This window comes from Vipera ursinii, assembly GCF_947247035.1.
Source record: "Vipera ursinii genome assembly, chromosome: 2".
Lineage (NCBI taxonomy): Eukaryota > Metazoa > Chordata > Lepidosauria > Squamata > Viperidae > Vipera > Vipera ursinii.
This window is the reverse complement of record NC_139513.1, coordinates 75,410,405-75,431,363: the sequence shown is the minus strand read 5'-3', so window position 1 is coordinate 75,431,363 and position 20,959 is coordinate 75,410,405. Positions and strand designations below refer to the sequence as shown.

Below are 20,959 nucleotides of genomic sequence, written 5' to 3'. Positions count from 1 at the left end.
GAAGAAAAAAACAGCCATTTGCCTCACCTCTGCATTAAAGCATAATTCTACATGTGCAGGAAACCAATCCCATCTTCACACCAATTTGTCTCTATAGCTCTAATGATGTTACAAATAGGAAAATGATGCATATACTCTCTAATGCTCCCTCTTCAGGATTTTTGTTTGGATTAAGCTCCTTTTGCACAGCTTACATTTTAACCATCCCCCTCCTTTATTTATCCTATCACAGAATATAGGAAACCTGGATAATACACCTTAGCCATATGTGCAATAGGCCAGGGGTAGGCAACCTTGGCTCTTTTATGACTCGTGGACTTCAACTCCCAGAATTCTTGAGCCAGCATGGCTGGCTCAGGAATTCTGAGAGATGAAGTCCACGAGTCATAAAAGAGCCAAGGTTGCCTACCCCTGCAAATAGGCGATTGCTAACAAATGCTTTGTATTTTTTATCAATAAAACTTGTGTTGTAAGATGTGATTCTGCTCTTCACTACTTATTTTTTTTTAATTATTTTAATTCCATTTATATCCCGCCCTTCTCCGAAGACTCAGAGCGGCTTACAAGCTTAGCAGTAGCCTTCATTCTATGTATATGCCTGCTTGTTAGGGCTTTCACACACACACCAAGCGGCATTATTACAAAGTCAGCTTAATTGCCCCCAACAATCTGGGTCCTCGTTTTACCTACCTCGGAAGGATGGAAGGCTGAGTCAACCTTGAGCCTGGTGGGAGGAATCCTGCGTACAATTATCAGGATACAATTATTGCCAATGACCATACCATTTTCATCAGATATTACTTGGGATTAGACAACATTTTAGTCCTTCAGGTGCTTCAGCAGAGAATTCAGAAGCTTCATCAATTGCAAATTCCTGTAGTAGCTGCTTGACAATGTATAACTGCAGTTTCAGTCTCCAGAGACACAAAGAATTAATGCTGTTTCTACTTTTAAAATTGCCGAGGAAAGGTGACTTGACAGACCATCCATAATGTACCTTATATTAGGAATCCTCATTTCACCATTTCCATCAGGCAGGACAGTGACTTCTTCCCTCCCATAAATATGGACTAGTATTTATTGAGTTAGCATCCCTTTGGGATAGAGTCCCTTACTGGAGAGTGGAGATCGCTCTTTCTGGCCAAGTTTACTAGTTCTGATACTTTAATCTTGATGCCCTCATCTTATTTCTTAGAAAGGAACCTACTATTTGAGGCTACTGTTATTGTGTTATTGTGGACAAGGTAGTCTACAATTCACCTCTGCTCTTGTAACTAACACATTTTTTTCAGTATGCTCTATTATTGACACCAGGTTTAGGGAAATCATTTATGTCAACCAAGATCTTTACAAGGCAAAATCATATTTTGCCATTTTAAGAGTTATTTTGCCTTGAAGAACCATCAGAGAAATAAATAAACCTAAGAGCTGACTTAAATTTTATACATTGCATCTGTATTTTCTTATCTCTTTTTGGAAGACAATACTTTATGTAAGTCAAGTATCAGTTTTTTAGTCCCAGCTACTTAAATCCATGTCAGCAGATGAAATAATGATTCAGCATTATTATCCTCCATAATTATTGCTCCATTTTTTCTTGCCGTAAAGATGCAATGAGTGTCTGGTACTCCTCAGGATAGAAGCGTTTATACACGTTGATCTTCCTCTTTATTTGTTTTGGTGTGTCCTGGTAATAGTTCTTCTCATCACGAGCCATAGCCTAGGCAATAAATTAAAGTATAAATTAACAGAGAAGCAGTTTTATATCAACATTATCAACATATAGTTTCAGAAAGTCCCCACATCCAGAAAGCAAGGAGTACATTAAACATCAAGTCTCAAGGAGAGGCTGTACATAAAGCAAATACAGCCACAGAACTGCAGTTTAAAAAAAAAGGTAGATTCAGATGCTAGATGCAATTTCCTACAGAATGGGGAGGGAACTAGTTGCCCTCCAGATATTTTGAATTCTGCCTGCAGCAAAGGATTATAAGAACTCCAGTATAAACCATCTGAAAGGCCCTAGATTTCTTACTACAGTTCAAATGTCCATTTCAGAAAAATCATACATTTTGTCAAGCAAGAAACACTGTACAAAGCAATATGGGCAAACAGAGGAAACAAATCCTTTTCTAAAGCTGCCTACATAATGCATAATGTATCAATAATCCTATTCTATAAATAAATACAAGACTTAACAGCCTTGGTGGAGCAGTGGGCTAATGCCTCCTTAAGTAACACCAGCTGCCTGTAATTAGTGCAGGTTCGCATCCCACCAGGCTCAAGGTTGACTCAGCCTTCCATCCTTCCGAGGTAGGTAAAATGAGGACCCAGATTGTTGGGGGCAATTAAGCTGACTTTGTAATAATGCCGCTTGGGGTGTGTGTGTGAAAGCCCTAATAAGCAGGCATATACATAGAATGAAGGCTATTGCTAAGCTTGTAAGCCGCCCTGAATCTTCAGAGAAGGGTGGGATATAAATGGAATTAAAATAAAAATAAAAATAAATTAACAATCATGAAAGTCATTCATATTAAAACTCATGTCCAGATCTGACTACAGTTTCTAAAAATGTGGGAGGAAAATAAAGATCCAGAAAAGTCTCTCTGGGGAAAACGTTAGTACTGAAAAGATCTTCTGTTTTAAATACTTACTCGCCTGTGAGAGGAGATCTCATCCAGCCAAGCTGTTTCAAAGGCATCTACAGATTAAAACTCACTTGGAATTGTCCTTGGAATAACTGGAAGCCAGTGCAGGAGGCAAACAGACTGGCATGATGTGGTAGTAACAGCCAGTGCTTCTCACTTTGAAAATCTAACTATATAATTGGGATTATCTGATCTGATTTTCATATCATTTTCTAATGATGTATTGCAGTTAAACAAAATAATATCAGATGAAAATAATTACAAATTTATCTCTGGCCAAAAGAATCAGAAGGTCTACCTTATAATTTTCACCATGATTCTGAATCATGTGTTTGACGTAGTCAATAAGGTCTGTGGAGAGGGTCTCGGATTTTTTCTCTGGGAAGCTGGCTTCATATTCCAATTCTGGGCATAAAGAAAAGAAAGCAAGAAGGTATTAAGAAATGTTTGCAGACTGTGAAACCTCCTTTTGTGGAAGCAGAATAGCTCTACCCAACCATTACATCATGGAAGTCACATCCCTAGGCTTGCTTGAAAAAAGATGCATTATTTTGTATTCATGTTAAAACTCTCAGCCTAATTTCTGATTATTATCAAACTGATTATAAAACTCAGTTCGTATTCAAAACCACACCAAAAAAAAGTTTGAATATCTGCTACATTTGACAATAAGCAAGAAGAAAAGAAAACTGCACTTAACTGGAATAGCAAGACTTCTAATGAAGGATCTCCCTATGAAGAATGACATCTGTGTCACACATTGCCAATTACCTACGGCAACACCTGCGGCCGGCGTCAACTTCCCTCCGTCCAGTGTGCTCCCACAGAGAGGGCCTCCTCAGGGTGCCGCCGATCAAAGAATGCCGATTGGTGACCCCCAGGGGGAGAGCGTTCTCTGTGGGCGCGCCAGATCTTTGGAACCGCTTACCGGTTGAGCTCCGGACGGCCCCCGACCTTCGCTCCTTCCGGCGCGATCTCAAAACATTCTTTTTTGAACAAGCTGGCCTGGTCTGACGGGATGGGGTTGGGTTTTTAAAACTAGTTTTAACTTTAATATGTATTGATTTTATGGGCATGATGTTTAATGGCTTTTTAATTTTTGTATTCGATTTTTATTGTGTATTGCCCTGTTCACCGCCCTGAGTCCTTCGGGAGAAGGGCGGTATAGAAATCAAATTATTAAATTAAATTAAATTAAATATGAAGTAATACCCACCATTTATTACATATGGCTTCCTAACAGTTTTTGTCTCTGCCTCTTGTCCATCGATTTCCATTTTCATACCCTGCAGTTTAAAAGACATGACAACTCACATCATACAAAAAGGCAGCTAGGAATTATTTTGTATTTTTTTAACCCCAATGTTATCATTTTATAACAACGGTTAACTCATTTTAAACACTTAAAAGGATCAGTAACTTTCTTTTGGTATCTAATTGGATGCAGTGTTATATCACATAGTTTCAAATTATTATATAGTGCAAAGAGTGATAGCTATTTTATAACTCTTTAGCACTCTACCATTTATTTCTCACGATAGCTATGGATGTGAGCACCAGAGGCCAGTAAGTGAATAAGGAGGCAGTTTCACTTGCCTAGATGAAATGCCAAGATTTGGAAACAGCTCTTCAACTATTTCAATTTCCTAAAAACTGAGATAGTCAGGCAAAAGAAGAATTTACCTCTAAACCAAAAACTGGGTAAATGACAGTTTAGTTACAATATTATTTCTCATGCATACTTTATATTTAACCAATAACATCTGAGATTTACTGGAAAAATTCTAGAGAAACATTTTCATGATGTACCTTTCTAACCAGTTATGCCATTTTCATTTTCCAATTACTGTCTTCCTGGAATAACATCCAAATAAATAGAGCAAGCTCCTAAATTATTATTAAACTTGATTTATACTTTCTATTCAACATTCAAGTGGTAACTTGGAATTCATACAGCACTAACCTTTGGAATGGGAATTGCCTTGTTTGGATCACCAGCCAGGCCCATTTCTGCCAAATTCTTAGAAACTGATTTGGTGCTATCCCAGGCATGTCGGATTTGAGCACTGAAAAGAAATGAGCAAGGGGGGAGGGGGGGAGAGATAAAGCAGGTTGTCAATGCTATGTAATCTTTAAGAGATTCCTCTCTTTTCAATAATGACCACGCTTTTGCAATCAAGAAAGTTTTTGCATCCAAAACAAAGCAACAAATGGCAGCCCTCTCCCCCAATTCAAGTGCACTGGGCACTGGAATGTTAATTTGATGCTGAAAACCTCAAATCTATATGTGCCCCTCTCTTTCCACAACTGGAAAAGTACATTTTAAATCAGGGGTCCCCAACCCCTGGTCCAGCAATCGGGCCGTACAAACAAGCAAAGCCCCATCTGCGGGATGCAGGCAGCACACAAAACCACACCTCTGGTCTGTGGAAAAACCTCTCCACATAACCATAACCGGTCCGTGGTGCCCCAAAGGTTGGAGACCTCTGCTTTAAATGACAATCTGCTGGTATTTCATGACATATAAAATGGGCTATCTATGGCAGCTATCTCAACTCAATTCTGGGAGTTAAAGTCCACGAGTCATAAAAGAGCCAAGGTTGTCTACCCCTAGTCTAGTGCCTGAAAAAATCTTGTATTTCAACATATCTGTCTAAAGATATTTCAAGTATCATTAAGAGGCAGTCTTCTTTAGCATAATTTGGTTTCATTTCATTTTTTAAAAGCTTACTCATCTTCTTAAATATTTTACCTTTTTTATACATGAAAAGGAATTGTTATAGCAATGATAATGAGTTGAGCCATTTTCATTCTGTATGTTTTTTAACCATTCTAACTCTGCCATTCTTCATGTTATTCTTCATTCTAATGATCGTTTAGCCCTAAGCTCTGTATCCACCAATATTTTTCCAGGGGAAATTAGCATGGAATAGACCTCATAGATTAACTGAGAGAATCCAAAGTTGAACCAATACACTGCATTCCATGATTGAAATCTCACTGGGGAGATAGTTGAATAGGAGTAGTTATCTAGAAAACGGATAAAATGCAGGATTAAAGGAGCAGCTACTTAGTGTGCTACTGAGGAAAAGGGAAGGAAAAGTGAGACAACAGGGATGTAGGATTTATAGTTTTAATTTTACAATGAAGACATGTGGTTTATGTTGCTGCAGTTTTTATAATGCATTGTTTTCCTGCCCTCAGCCACTTTAAACTATCCAGATCCCTTTTTTAGCTGATAATATAATCCAAAGAAACATGCACACTGGCTTGTTTTGAGAACTAAACGCACGTTGATAGGTTTTGAGCACAATCTCGCCAACACCATTTTTATTATTATTGATCATCGCACAGTCAGCCAGATGTTCAGACTGGATTTGGCATTTTGTTTACCAAGGACCTGGGATAGGCAGATGTGGATGTTTGAAGGTATTACAGATATCGTTGCAGGATGGAAGCAGTTCCTAGGAAGGCCACCTTTTGCAATTGACTAACGGCGAATTTGTCAATGCCAATGGTGTTCAAGTGATTATTATTATTATTATTTATTTCAAAGCTTAGTTAAAACAGAGGCGGCGTTGCTATTACTGTGTAGAGAAAGAAAGATTCGATGGCCTTCGGGAACGATGCTCAAGCTGGTCAGACGAACCACGAACCAGCCTCCCGCATTTTAAGCCTGGCGTGTTAAATCAGTCCAGACCTTACGGTTGGTTCAAGGTGTGTGGGAAACGCAGAAATGGCTGAATAAATCCTAAATAACTGAAGTATTGGCAAGCACGTCGTGCAAATGCAGCCCTTCCAGACGTCTCAAATGATCGACAGGGACGAGCCCTCATGCCGTATCTAAACTGACGCTCGCCCCCAAATAATGACTGAACAGCCCCTTTTCCCTACTCACCATTTTATCCGAGGGGCCGACCGCTTGCGGAAAGCCCGGTTCAGTTTTTTGCGGTTGACGTTATAGTTATACTTCTTCCGACGCTGCTTCTGCTTGGCTTTCGGCATCGTTGCAACTCTCCAGACCAACTTAAAAGGGCCACGCGCTTCCCCGCTCAAGCCTTTACTTGTCGCAGCCAAAGCATCAGCCGGACCAATGATCGCAATGGCAGATGGGATTGGTAGTTCTGCCTGTTCGGTCAGCATAACCGAGAGATATGAAATTGAACTACATTTCCCAGAATGCCAGAGCGGGGGGGAGGGAATCATTGCCCAGATTCATGTGAAAAGCACGATTGGCTGGCATCGGCGTCTGGGGCCTCCTTTAGCGATAGCGGAAGAGTCGCGCCTCGCTAGAGCGAGTCGAGAGGTGACCTTTGCGCGTCGGTATCTGGCGAGAGCTGCCATGGCTCAGAGCGCTCCGCCGCCATTTGATCCCTACCGACCCCCGGTTATTGAAGGCTTTACTCCGATTTCTCATCGGGGCGAGGCCGAACGCTTCCAAAGCAAGTTCATGCGCAAGTTCCTCCAGAATCCATTTGTGCCCCTCGGTGAGCCTGGGCGAATATTCCTCTAGTCGAGTAGTAATAGCAAGCGAATTGGTGGGGGTCGGGCAGCGCGAGTCGGGGGGGAAACAGTGCGGCTATTATTTCAGTATTGAAGTCTTTAATTTATTGAAATGAATTTGCCAGATTGGTAACAATGAAAACCTGGGCTAAGTTCTCCAGTCCGGAACTCTCATCTTCATGATAACTTTATTGTCACTTTGAATGTACACCAATCGGCATACATCAAAATGAAATTTCGTTGCATACGGCTCTCAAAGGGTCACCCCCTCCCATTGCAATTGCACCCCCCACCCCCTATTGCATTATTTCTTTAAAATATTTCATCTGCCTGTCCGTCCCCACCTTCTAGGCAGTGTTGAATAGTGAAATAAAAGATTACTGTGAAATGAGCAGCTGGAAAAAACAACCTCGCAGTCAAAAGATATCTAAAATGTGAAAAAGAGCAAAAAGGATTTTATACTAAAGCTCAGCCCTGGAAGGAATAAAAAGATTATTCCAGACCTTAATGGCTCCGAATTCAGCCAGCCATCGGAAATGCTTTTTTTCTGGTCTCAATCACAAGGTCCTAAGGCTGGGGTCTTCAAACTTGGCCCTTCTATGACTTGTGGACTTGAACTCCCAGAATTCTTCAGCCAGGCACACTAGCTGAGGAATTCTGGGAGTTGAAGTCCACAAGTCATAAAAGGGCCAAGTTTGAAGACCCCTGTCCTGCTTAATTTTTTCTCATCATTTAGCTCAATGTTTTCCAAACTTGGTAACCCTAAGATGTGTAGAGTTCTATTTCCAGAATTCCCAGCCAGTTCTGAGAGTTGAAGTTCACACATCTTCCAAGTTGCCAAATTTGATTGATTTTATTGTACCAAACAGCATAGAAATTATTCAGAAAGAGAAAGTAACCGCCAGTCCCTGAGAGTTGAAACTGATCAGGAAAATACATTAAAAAACAAAAAATCAAATCAGTGTTTGCCCTTAAGAAAAATATGAGCTGTAAAAGTGGTATAAATTAAGTTTTTTCTGGTGTGAGGGAATGGAAAAGAATGTCCTACCTAAATACCTATGTTTAGATCTTTTATTACCTTTTTACTTGGTGAGAACTAAATGTCAATGAACCAAAAATTCTTGACAGAACTGGAAGCTCTGAAATGAAAAGATTTGATGGTTTATTCAGGAGATAGCCCAAGCCTCTGTAACAAAATTTCTTTGTTTCTTTTTCTGCCCTCTCTTCCAGGCTGCCTTGGTACAGCTGGAATTTTGACTTATGGACTCATCTGCTTCATAAACAATAAACCCAAGCAATCCCAGATGATGATGAGAGCCCGTGTTATAGCCCAAGGTTTAACTGTTGCATCCCTATTAGTGGGCATGGCTGTTACAAACTTGAAATCATCCAAGTGAACAAGCTGCTATTGTACAATATGATATTGTCCACTAATCTGGGTAAGAACAAGCCCACCCACCTGCCAGCCCATCATATTTTGCAGAATGATATTTCAGTGCTACTTGGGAAATTATTTCTGGTATCAAGGAGGCCGAGTTTTGTTTAATAACATTGTTAATATATTCCATCATTTCCAATTTGTCACTGGTGTATAACGTTTTTGTGTATCATAGCTATGTTTTAAACCTATATTTCTGATAAACCCAATAAGATTATCTGATGTAAACAAATCACATAGGATGGAGGACCTTTATTGTCTATAAGGAAGCTATGTGGTTAAAAGTGTATCGAAAATAACATTTATTATGGAGATTGGGTGTGATCAACACATGTTAGTGTCAAAGAATTGTAAAGTTTTTATTCCTGATGTTATTTTTTTCTGAAATTTTGTCACTGTCAAGATTAGACAGAAGTCAGGAGGAATCTAATTGTGATTTATTAAAAACCATTGTGTTAAGATCTACTGAGATAGTCTGAAATAATTGTTAATTGATAAGGTACTTGTAATTTGCCTCACATACAATTTCTGAAAAAACTGCAGATAACTAGAGTAAGAACTTTTGGTTGAAGCTGAGCTCCATTGAGCAGAGGATTTGTTGATGTAGCAGCCTTCATGCTGCATAGTGAATTCCTACCTGAGTTATTGGATTTCTTTGATCAGCTGTGGGTGGAGTCTCCAGGGCTCATAATCTTTGGTGGCTTCAACCTTTCCCCAGTCATGTGCATCTTATAGTTCCAAGCAATTGTCGAACTGACTTGCCATCAAAATCCTGATGCACATCAGAGGTCTTTACTTTTTGTTTCAGGAAAGTTACTACCTGATCTGATTGTTGTGGACATTATCATCAGTCTATTACTGGGGACATATGCTCTGATTGCTTTGTATTTTGTCCCCCTTGCAAAACAGGAAGTGGAATCTATTAGACTAGACCAGGCATGTCAAACCCGTGATGTTGCGCTACGTATCGTGACTTTTTCCTCATTCCCGGCAACGGGGTGGGCGCAGTTTCGTTGTGACGCATCCAGCCGATGGGCCGGCAGTTTCACATGCCTGGAGTAGACCATCCAAGGCAACCAATAAACCCTGACAAGTTGTAGAGGGAGGCTGGGAGGTTAAGGATCTGATGGATAAGTTGGCTGAGAATTTGCTGACTGGCTGAAATGGACATGTGGCAAATGCCTTAGAACAGATTGCACCAGTGCAGCTTCTCACTGTGCACGAATCCTGAGGTGTGCTTTGATTTTCCAGGGCACTTAGGAGATGAAATGCCGATGGATCACCTAGAGCACTATTGGAGGAAGATGAAGAGTTATTCAACCCACACAAGTTAGGGCACTCTTCCTCTCTTTTTAACATCTGCTTGAGAACATTGGGTGAGGTCATTAATTGATTTGGTGTCCGATACCATCAATTTTGTGATAATACTAAGTTGTATATCTCAACCCAAGGTTGACAGAAATCACAGTCTCGTATCTATACTTGGAGGTTGTGTATATGGAGGAAGATACTCTGATTCAACTGTAACAAGACCAAGCGGCTGCAGGTGTTGGAACTGGCGATGTTCCATCTTTAGGTCCAAATGGGAATCCACTTCATCCTGTTGCGCAATTGGGGATCTTCTTGGACTCACAGCTCCAGCTCAAGCAGTTGGCAGCTATGAATGGCCTTTGCAGAAATTCATACAATGCTGTGATTGCACCATTTCCTGGACCTAGAGGCCTTTCTGAAAAGTATTCATGCTTCATTCACTTATTATGGATTATTGCAGTGTGCACTAAATGGGGCTGCTCTTGAAGACCCTCAAAAACTTCAACTGATCCAGAATATAGCAATAATTTAAGCAATTATGGGCATGCCCTTGCAACAGCCCTGCTTTCTGAGCTTCACTGGTTACTGGTAGGCTTTCAAGTAAATTCATTGTGCTAGTTACTGCATAATAACATCTCATGACATGGAGACTTTTCTGTAGCTTCTGCCCATGCTTTATGATCAAACAGATTTGTCATATTCATAGCCATTAACAGGTGTCATTAGATGGTACCTGCAAAACATACCTTCTTGGTCACTATACCTGCTCTCTGGAATAATATCCTCCCAGAGATGTTTGCTTCGCCCCAAGTCCTTGTTAAAAAGACCTTTAAAAACTGGCTTTTCCCATGGGTCTTGGGCTGGAGTGGTACAGACCCTTGTGTGTTATATGACTCCTTTAGAACTTGTGGGTTTTCCCCTATATGTCTATTTTTCGTTTGTTTTTATTCTTTGTTTTATTATTGTATGCTGCCCAAAGTCACAATACCTTTATAAATTTGTAAGTAAACTGCCCTACTGTCCCCTCCCTCCCACCCTATTTCATTCCAATTTAAATTCTGTATTAGAGTAGCCATTCCAAGCACATAAAGAAGTGAGTTGTATTTCACAAAAGTTTATACCTTTTAATAAAATTTGCTAGTCTGAAAAGGTGTTAACAGACTCCTGATTTTTGGCTATCATGCAGCTCTCCTACAGTGTCAAGGGTAGGATAAATTGCATCTCTTTTCCAGTCTGCTCATTTTTGAACTTGCTAGATTACAACAAAATTGTTAATTTGGTCTTGCTAACTAATGGCATCTTCCACCTGTCATAGATTTTATAACAATTTATGCCATTTTAAAAAAAGTTTCTAGCAATTCCTTTTGCATTCAAACTGCTGAATTCCGAAAGAGAGCTAGGGAAAAATTACCATTCAACAATATCTTAAGATATAATCTTACACTAATATGCCTGAATGTAAAAAATATTCCATAGGATTTATTTTTAAATATATTTACAGATACTAAATCTTAAAATATCTTCAAATTTTAAATAGGATTAAACCTGCTTAAAGTTTGGTCATGCTTATTGTGTTTGACAAAGTAGATGTTAAAATGTATTTTGATAAGAGCCAGAAATCTTAAAGTACAAAAAAAAATTAGGTTTTGAGAGAAATTAAAAGAAAATTTGTGACTAGCAAAAGAAAGTAAATGTAATGGCTGAGCTTGCTGCTGAAAAAAAAGATGGTAAGAGAATGTGGAAATATTGCAGTAGAAGAGAATATGCTATATATAGCTCAGAGTTGAATTCTGGAATCCTTGTTGCACTCTGAGCTTGGTTGTTTATAGACATTTCATTACCTGACTAGGTAACATGATAATAATGTACCAAAGACTCCACAATGGGGAGATAATATAATATACTCTATTTCAGATTCCCCAATGGACTTCTGGGTTCAGATGAATGTAACTAAAGCAAGTGTTCAATGGTGTGGTAACTTAGTTAGACTACTATTATAAGCATACTTATGTGTCCAGGATACATCTAATCCCAGCCAATGTTCTTGGAAGAACTTACATATATTTCAGTGTCTTTTCTTTAAAAATTAATGAAGAATAGATGTAATGCCGAACAGTGCAAAGAAGTAGAAGAAAATAATAGAATAGGGAGGACTAGAGATGTCTTCAAGAAGATTGGAGAGATGAAGGGAACGTTTCATGCAAAAATGGGCATGATAAAGGACCAAAATGGCAGGGACCTAACAGGGAGAAGAGATTAAGAAGAGGTGGCAAAATTACACAGAACAACTATACAAGAACGAGCTTAACGTCCCTGATAACCACGATGAGGTGGTCACTGACCTCGAGCCAGACATTCTAGAATGTGAAGGGAAGTGGGCCTTAGGAAAGCTGAGCAACAACAAAGCTACTGGAGGTGACAGCATTCCAGCTGACCTATTCAAAATCTTAAAAGACGATGCAGTAAAAGTGCTACACTCAATTTGCCAGCAAATTTGGAAAACTCAACAGTGGCCACAGGATTGGAAAAGATCAGTTTACATTCCAATTCCAAAGAAAGGCAGTGCCAAAGAATGTTCAAACTATCGCACCATTGCACTCATTTCACATGCTAGTAAAGTTATGCTTAAAACCCTACAAGCTAGACTCCAGCAGTATGTGGATCGAGAACTACCAGAAGTACAGGCAGGATTTTGAAGAGGCAGATTAACTAGAGATCAAATTGCCAACATACACTGGATCATGAAGAAAGCTATGGAGTTCCAGAAAAATATCTACTTCTGCTTCATTGACTATGCTAAAGCCTTTGATTGTGTGGATCACAACAAACTGGCAAGTTCTTAAAGAGATGGGAGTACTGTATTTAACGGCGTATAAGACAACTTTTTAACCCAAGAAAACCTTCTCAAAAGTCGGGGGTCGTCTTATACGCCGGGTGTTAGCGTTAGGGGCGGTTTTATTGTCCGATGTTACAGGAAAAACCAGAGGCAACACCCCTCCACACACACACACACAGGCAACCTCGGCTGCTCATTGATGGGAGGAGGAAGGGGGAGGGGATCACAAAATTGCTGTCTGTTGTCGAGCCCTGCGGGTCCAACACTACGTAGGGGATCTCGTTCCAAAAACAAGCCCTGCTTCACCTACTCACCCCCCCCCCCACTGCACACGGCTTGCTCCATGACCCGGCGCTCCGACAAACAAGGGAGAAGGTCGCCCGTAATCAGCAAGCCCAACTATCAGCTGATCGCCGGTTCCTGGCTCTGCAAACCCGACGACCAGCTGCTTCACAGCGTTTGCACACGCCTGCATCGCAGGGCTTTGCTGAGGACCCCGCAGGCACTCAGGAGGACAGCCCAGTCTGCCTTGCCATACAGGAAGCCTGGGCACTACAAAACATGCCTTGCCTGCCAACGGACCTGTGCCGGGACTGCATGCTATAGCCTGCGTGCTGGAGGCAAGGGCCGGCTGTTTTCCGTCGGTGTCAGATGGACCGGAGCTGGGGACTGCTGGAGGGTGGCCCTGGGACGTTTGGACGAGCCTGCTGGAGCCAGATACGGATGGGGGGGGCAGTTAGTTGGAGTGGGATAGGCACACACTGGGAGCACATTAGCGTTTTCACCCGGGTTGGGGTAGAGGGGGTTTGGAGAAGAGTCACCCAGGATACTAACAGCAGCAAGGTTTACAACGTTGAAGTTGTCGAGAGTCGGAAGCATGTGGAGGTTAAAGCAGGCAGGCTCTGGATGCCGGAAGTGTACTTTGTACATTGCTAAGCACATTGATTTGTGCTTTAGATTGTAAGCTGCCCTGAGTCTTCGGAGAAGGGCGGGATATAAATGGGATTTTTTTTTAAAAAAAATTGCGTCTTGGAGACAGGGAGGGCTGGGCAGGCAGGGAGGGAGAGAGGGCTGACCCACCCAATCCAAGCAGACTTTGTATGCAGTGGGGTAGTCTTATACGGTGAGTATAGCCCAAACCCTATAATTTAACAGGAAAAGTAGGGGGTCATCTTATACGCCCAGTCGTCTTATACGCCGGAAAATACGGTACCAGACCATCTTATTTGTCTCTTGAGAAACCTATATGTGGATCAAGAAGCAACAGTGAGAACTGGACACGGAACCACTGATTGGTTCAAAATTGTGAAAGGAGTCCGGCAAGACTGTATACTGTCGCCTTGCCTATTTAACTTATATGCAGAGCACATCATGAGAAAGGCAGGGCTAGATGAATCAAAAGTTGGAATTAAGATTGCCGGAAGAAACATCAACAACCTAAGATATGCAGATGATACCACTCTAATGGCAGAAAGTGAAGAAGAACTAAAGAGCCTCTTGTTGCGGGTAAAGAAGGAGAGTGCAAAACTTGGGTTGAAACTAAACATTAAGAAAACCAAGATCATGGCATCTGGCCCTCTCAATTCCTGGCAAATAGATGTGGAAGAAATGGAGGTAGTGACAGATTTTATTTTCCTGGGCTCCAAGATCACTGCAGATGAGGACTGCAGCCAAGAAATTAAAAGACGCTTGCTCCTGGGGAGGAAAGCAATGGCAAATCTAGACAGCACACTAAAAAGCAGAGACATCACCCTGCCAACAAAAGTGCGTATAGTCAAGGCTATGGTCTTCCCAGTTGCAATGTATGGCAGTGAAAGTTGGACCATAAAAAAGGCTGAGCGCCAAAGAATTGAAGCCTTTGAACTATGGTGCTGGACAAGACTCCTGCGAGTCCCTTGGACTGCAAGGCGATCAAACCGGTGAGTCCTAGAGGAGATCAACCCTGACTGCTCTTTAGAAGGCCAGATCCTGAAGTTGAAACTCAAATACTTTGGCCACCTAATGAGAAGGAAGGACTCACTGGAGAAGAGCCTAATGCTGGGAAAGATTGAGGGCAAGAGAAGAAGGGGACGACAGAGAATGAGGTGGCTGGATGGAGTCACTGAAGCAGTAGGTGTGAGCCTAAATGGACTCCAGAAGATGGTAGAGGACAGGAAGGCCTGGAGGAATGTTGTCCATGGGGTCGCGATGGGTCGGACATGACTTCGCAGCTAACAACAACAACAAGAAGATGTAATGCCAGAGGTTTAGAGAACAGCAAAACACCAAAAAGAGGACCGTGGCAATGACCAATCGCCCATCTTGGTATCCATACTGAGAAAATAATTCGGGAGCATTTAAAAAATAATGCACTGGCGGCTTCCGGTGGCTCCGTGGCGCCGGAGACAGCCTTCCCGGGCTGCCCGCAGCTCAGCTGTGTGATTTTTCGCCCGAAACAGCGCCGATCAGCTGTTCGGGCGAATTTGAAGCCCCCTCCTCGGGAGAAGAGGAGGGGGTGAGCCCCCAGGTGGGGGTTGAGTTCTCCGGGGCCGCCTGAGCTTGGAGCTTGGGCGGCTGAAGGATTGAACTCCCCCGTAGCCTGGGCTGCTCCCAGCTGGCTAGCGTCTCTGCTCCGGACTTTATGGAGCAGAGCCAGGCGTCTGCGACCATCCCTGCTTGAAGGAGAGACTATGAAAGGAAAAGAGCAGGCAGAGCAGTACAAGAGGGAAAGATGAAGAGATGAAGAAGATTATTTTATTTTACTCTCAAGCTTGATGGACTTTGCTTAAAACTTAAAGTGAAAGTGCGTCATAATTGTAAGTAAAAGATGGCGGCTAAACCTCCCCCTAGAACTTTTCGGAGTGCTGGAAATTCTCCGGTGCAACAACAATCATTACTGCAGGCGTTGCATTCTCCTGATGTATTGACTTCGAAGGATCTTGAAAGACATACCCAGTTAATTCTGGAGTCAATGGGTGCTAAATTTGCACAGATGGAGGAGAAATTGGAGAAATTGGAGCAGAGAATGGAAGAAAGGATGGAACAGAAACTTAGAGAGATGAAGGCAGACATTTTGTCCTCAGTGCATAAAGTTGCTAAATGTGTGGAGGTGCTGGATGACCAAGTGCAAGACTTGACTCAAAAGAATGCTATATTAGAAGCAAAAGTTTTGGAAATTGAAGATTTAAAAGACAAAATGGATAGTGAACAGAGTCTGGCCCAATTTTACCAGATGCAGTTTGCTGTGAGAATTAGAGGCCTAAAAGAGAATATTAAGGAAGATTTAAAGCAGCTGGTTTCTGAGGCTTTTGAGGGGGTATTGAATCATCCAGCATCTGAAATAAAACAAGGTATGGACAAAGTGTTTCGTGTGAATTCGTGGATTGCTAAACAGAGAAAGTTGCCTAGAGATGTGGTGGTTTATTTTGTAAAAAGGGAAGTTAGAGATGAAGTTATACAAGCTGCCTATGATACCAAAGTTGTGATTGCTGGTCAAGAAGTATTGGTTCTAAAAGAAATTCCTCCAAAGATTTTAAAGAGAAGGAAGGATTTTATTTTTCTTGTGCAAGAGCTCAAGCAAAGGGATATAAGGTTCAGATGGGAGATCCCAGCTGGGCTGAGCTTCATGTATGATGGCAAAAGGTACTGTTTGGGTAATGTGAAGCAAGCGCATGACTTTTACAACAATGTTTTAAATGTAACCCCATCAACACTTCTGGAAGCTGCAGAGGGATCTGGAGAAGGAGAACATCAAGAGGATGAAGATGGACTGATAGACGAGAAGGGTACAGGAGGAGTTCAAGCTGCAACTCTTTTGGATGATATTAGAGAACAGAGGGTGACGCGTGCTGCCTTAAAACGCTCAAAAAAGACAAAAAAATAAGACCAGCAGAAATCTATGGAACTTCCACAATATACTTATAGACAAGTGGTAGTTGTGTTTTTAAAAGTTTTGGGATGATATGTATGGTAACAGAATCTTTAATTTGGAATTAATGGACAATTTATTACAGAGGAAGAGGAAGAAAGTTTTGTGGGTTAATGCGGGTTAATTTGTGTAAGAACTATCTATTATAGTCTATTTTGGCTAGAGAGGTTAATAGGGATAGGTGTTTGTGATGTGTAAATGAGAATATGTTTAGGTAATAGGGAAATGTGGAAGAACATAGATGGGAATGATGCTAGTTTTCTTTTATTTTAGTTTTTTATATATATTTAGTATTGTTAAGGATTGGTTTACTTTATATAAGCTAGAGAGTGATGGATTTTAGAGTTTATAATTGTTAGTATATGATTGTTTATGATTGCTTTTTAGATATATACCTTGTATTTTGCTCTGGGAAGTCGGGGGGGGGGGGGAGGAGGGGAAGTAGAGGGGGGGAGGCAGGGGAGGGAGGAGGGAGAGGGGGAGGGGGGGAGATAGGGGGAGGTAGGGAGGGGAGGAGGGAGGGGGAAGGGGGGTTTCTTAAAGGAAAATTGTATTTTTTTAAACTTTTCAATAAAAAAAAAAAATAATGCACTGGCCCCCTGAAGGAGCCAGCAGGGTTTAGCAAGTATAGTTAACCGAAAGCAATTTGATATGTTTTAATAGGAATGACTAGCTTTGTTGTTCATTGTACCACTTTATAAAGTACTGCTTTATAAAGCCATACTAAGATCACACCTGGAACACTGCATCCAGTTTTGGTCACATTACAAAAATAATGCTGAGACTTTGGAAAAAGTGCAAAGAAGAGCAGCTAAGATAATTAAAGGCCTGGAGACTAAAACATAGGAAGAACGGTTGCAAGCTTTGAGTTTGGCTAGTTTAGAGAAAAGAAGAACTAGGGGAGACATGATAACAGTATTCCAGTATTTGAGAGGCTGCCACAAAGAGAAAGGGGTCAACTTATTTTCCAAAACACCAGAGGGCAGGACAAGAAACAATGGGTGGAAACTAATCAACGAGAGAAGTAACCTGGAATTAAAGAGAAAATTTCTAACAGTGAGGACAATTAATCAGCGGAACAGCTTGCCGTCAAAGTTGTGGGTGCTTCATCACTGCTGGGGGCTGGACTAGAAGACCTCCAAGGTCCCTTCCAGCTCTATTCTGATTGATTGATTGATTGATTGATTGTACTATAGTCAGTGTATCTTGACTTTAGCAAAGAGTTCAATGAAGTATCTCGGGAGATTCTGAGAAAGAAGATGGTGGAATACAGGCTGGAATATGCTACTACTGGAAAAAAGCATTGAACAAGTTTTATATCAAGCTAGAAAGAAAAGTCATGTGGTATGCCTCAGAGGCCTGTTCTGGACCCTGTGCTGTTCAACAAATTTATAAATGGCTTGGACAGAGTTTAAATCAAATTTGCAAACAACGCAAAAAATTGAGGTAGCAAATACTTTAGGCAGAAACAAGTGAGATGTATTTTAATAAATGCAAAATTCTACATAGTGAAAAATTTTGTTTGAAATCATGGGCATTCCTGTATTATAGAATTGATGGTTTCCAGAAAAGCTGTATTAGCTGAATTTAGGTATCATGCTAGCTAAGCCATAGTTTATTGATTAAATTATAATAGCAGGTCTAGTAACATCAAACCTCAGGTTATAAAGCTGGTTGAATAGATTTGCCCAATACACTGAAGTTTAACTTTGATTTAAAGTTATGTTTACCCAAGACTGTAAGCCAAAACCTAACAAAGTGCATTATGTTTTATGTCACAAAAATAAATCCAGTCATTTTGGGTTAATCATCTTGCTGGGAGCCTAATCATGTGAAATAATGATGTTGATGCACAATCATATTGTAGAGTGTAATGTCTCTCAGGAAAAAAATCCTATTTGACTATTTTCTTGCATGTAGATAATTCTGTAGCATATCTGATAATTGTTACTCAAATATGTTAAACAGAGGAGAAAAGTTTAGTCTGATTGTCAGAGCAGACTCCTTTTCTCTATTGTGCCTATGGATGAATTCTTACAGCCAATTTGTAAAAACGTCTGTCACCAAAACAGCTTAAAATTACTGCATGCCTCTTTCCACATCCATGGTCTAAACTAGGGGTAAGCAACCTTGGCTCTTTTATGACTCGTGAACTTCAACTCCCAGAATTCCTGAGCCAGCTGTATTGTATTTAAACAATACAGAGGTATGCATGTAGAATAGAGCCGATATCCAGTATGGTTCTGAAATCTTAGGCAAGGCTAAAAGGAGTAGGGTTAAATGAATAAAGAGGCTAGGTTACACTTCCAGGGAGATAGCAGCACTGGAAAGATTAGCTAATTGATGTTTATAATGACTTTAAATTCTTTGGTGGGTTCCTGCAATTAAGAGTTCAGTATTCTATATTACATGAACTTTGCTCTCATTGAGTCACACAATATACTACTGGCAGCATAATTGTTCACCATGTATGAGTTGGCTTTATTGGGCAATTATTACATAGAAGTAACATAATCTATGCTGGGCCAGTCGCATTCAACCAATATACAGCTACAGTAAATGCCTATTCAGAAGTAAAGGCTATGGGTCTATATATAGGGTTAGTTTGATCCATGTATTAATGAACAGGCAACTGTGTGAACTATAGCTTGTCATATTGAAAAAATGGTTTATGCAAATAGTGGCTATTAGTATGACTAAAAAAGAGAAGGAAAAGTTATGACGCTGATCTTGTTGCCCATTTAGAGGCATAAAACATGAATGTTTGAGAATTTAAGCCAAATAGCTCATACCCTAGGTCAGGGGTAGGCAACCTCGGCTCTTTTATGACTCATGGACTTCAACTTCCAGAATTCCTGGCTAGCTCAGGAATTCAGGGAGTTGAAGTCCATGAGTCATAAAAGAGCCGAGGTTGCCTACCCCTGACCTAGGTCTAGGATACTGGATTCCTTTCTTCCTTTCTGGTAATATTTGCTTGATAATGACAAACACTTTTGCAGAAGCTGTTCTGTATCTTGGGTTTCATATTAACACCTAAGTGGTAGTATGCAGGAGAAGGTGCTACTAAATATAAGGCAGAAGTAGCTTATAGGATTTGAAGCACAGCAGCCCATTATTTTAAAATCTTGTCACAATGCCTGGGTTTTGAGGATTTATATGCTGCACATGGCAGAATTTAGCCAAACTTGGCTGACCTCAGAAACTTAAAGCAACTAATCTGGATGCACAGCCACCAAATCATCCCAATCTAGACTAGGAAATTGAAAGGCATCCCAAAAAAAGGCAACAGCAAAACTTTTGTACTGCTGTCAAGAAAATTATATAGGCATATCTGCATAGCTCATAAGAAGTCAAATGAACCTTTCTTTTTATATGCTCAAAACTGTACTTACCCTAAGGCTTATGTATATAAATTATGCACCGGAAAACTATGAGGGAGGGATAGCTGTTAAATCCACTAAAATAGAATTTAAATCATTTGCATAAATTTGCATCATTTGTGTAATCATATAATCATGGAAAGAATTCTAAAATATCCTGATTTTTTAATTCTGACTGGTGTGAGAACTGGTTTGCAGGATTTAGAAAACTATGAGCCTTTATGTGGGAAGATCTTGATGTATCTTTTTTGAAAAATTAAGAAATTATATAGTTGGGTTCTCACACCTACAAATTTAAGTGTTTTTATAATACTTTGTTTTGAAGTGCATAGCTTTTTTAACCTTTGGTTCAAAATACTTTGCAGGAAACAAAATATTAAGATTTCTTCATACATGAATCCTAATGATCATGTATTAACAAATTTTGAAAAAAATATTTTGCTAGATGTCTATTAGATTACTTTTTCAGTTAAAGAATCATAAAAAGAGCATTCTGTGATTTTACTCTGTGATTCTAGCAGCAGCTGATGGTTTAGCGATGTCACAGAAAATTGAGAAAGAAGTTTTAATTTTTGTAAGCTGAAATGGCCAATCAGACTGTGATTGCCACTAAGGGCACTTGGCTATAAATTTCTCAATAGTCAATGATGGGGCGAAACATTATCCTTTATTTGCAATTGTCCCTCCATTCCCTTTGGTAGCCTTGCCATCTTTGTCACATATACCTGAATGTGAAGTCATTGGCTTCTGATATGATATTCAGTAAACAACTTTCAAAAGAAAGCTTGTGAAAGCATTCAATTTCCTCCAAATTTCTTCTCTTCGCTCCCATGTTCCAAAAGGGATATATGTCATAGAATTCCTATGAGCTTTTCATTTGAAATGACATCTTGGACTCACAGAATACAAGCCCAAGGCTGTGCAAGGGAAAGACTT

General features: G+C 40.5%; 2 protein-coding genes across 4 annotated transcripts; one reads left to right on the top strand and one right to left on the bottom strand.

Annotated features, from left to right (window-relative positions):
- Positions 1-737: 737 nt before the first annotated feature.
- Positions 738-6,712, bottom strand: NOP16 (NOP16 nucleolar protein). Its single transcript, XM_083352259.1, has 5 exons — positions 6,547-6,712; positions 4,612-4,714; positions 3,865-3,934; positions 2,947-3,053; positions 738-1,720 (listed from the first exon to the last, which is right to left on the bottom strand). Exons 1-5 carry the CDS (start codon positions 6,651-6,653, stop codon positions 1,580-1,582), a joined length of 528 nt encoding a protein of 175 aa, XP_083208385.1. The 5' UTR covers positions 6,654-6,712; the 3' UTR covers positions 738-1,579.
- A 214-nt stretch (positions 6,713-6,926) lies between these two features.
- On the top strand, positions 6,927-11,144 carry HIGD2A (HIG1 hypoxia inducible domain family member 2A). 3 transcript variants are annotated; one of them, XM_083356577.1, is made up of 3 exons: positions 6,927-7,135; positions 8,382-8,590; positions 10,041-11,144. In XM_083356577.1, the coding sequence occupies exons 1-2, from the start codon at positions 6,991-6,993 to the stop codon at positions 8,546-8,548; spliced, it is 312 nt and encodes a 103-aa protein (XP_083212703.1). In that variant the 5' UTR covers positions 6,927-6,990; the 3' UTR covers positions 8,549-8,590; positions 10,041-11,144. The 3 variants fall into 3 exon arrangements, with proteins under 3 accessions (XP_083212703.1, XP_083212702.1, XP_083212701.1); XM_083356576.1 differs by having other exon boundaries at positions 9,841-11,144; XM_083356575.1 differs by lacking the exon at positions 10,041-11,144 and having other exon boundaries at positions 8,382-9,050.
- Positions 11,145-20,959: the final 9,815 nt, after the last annotated feature.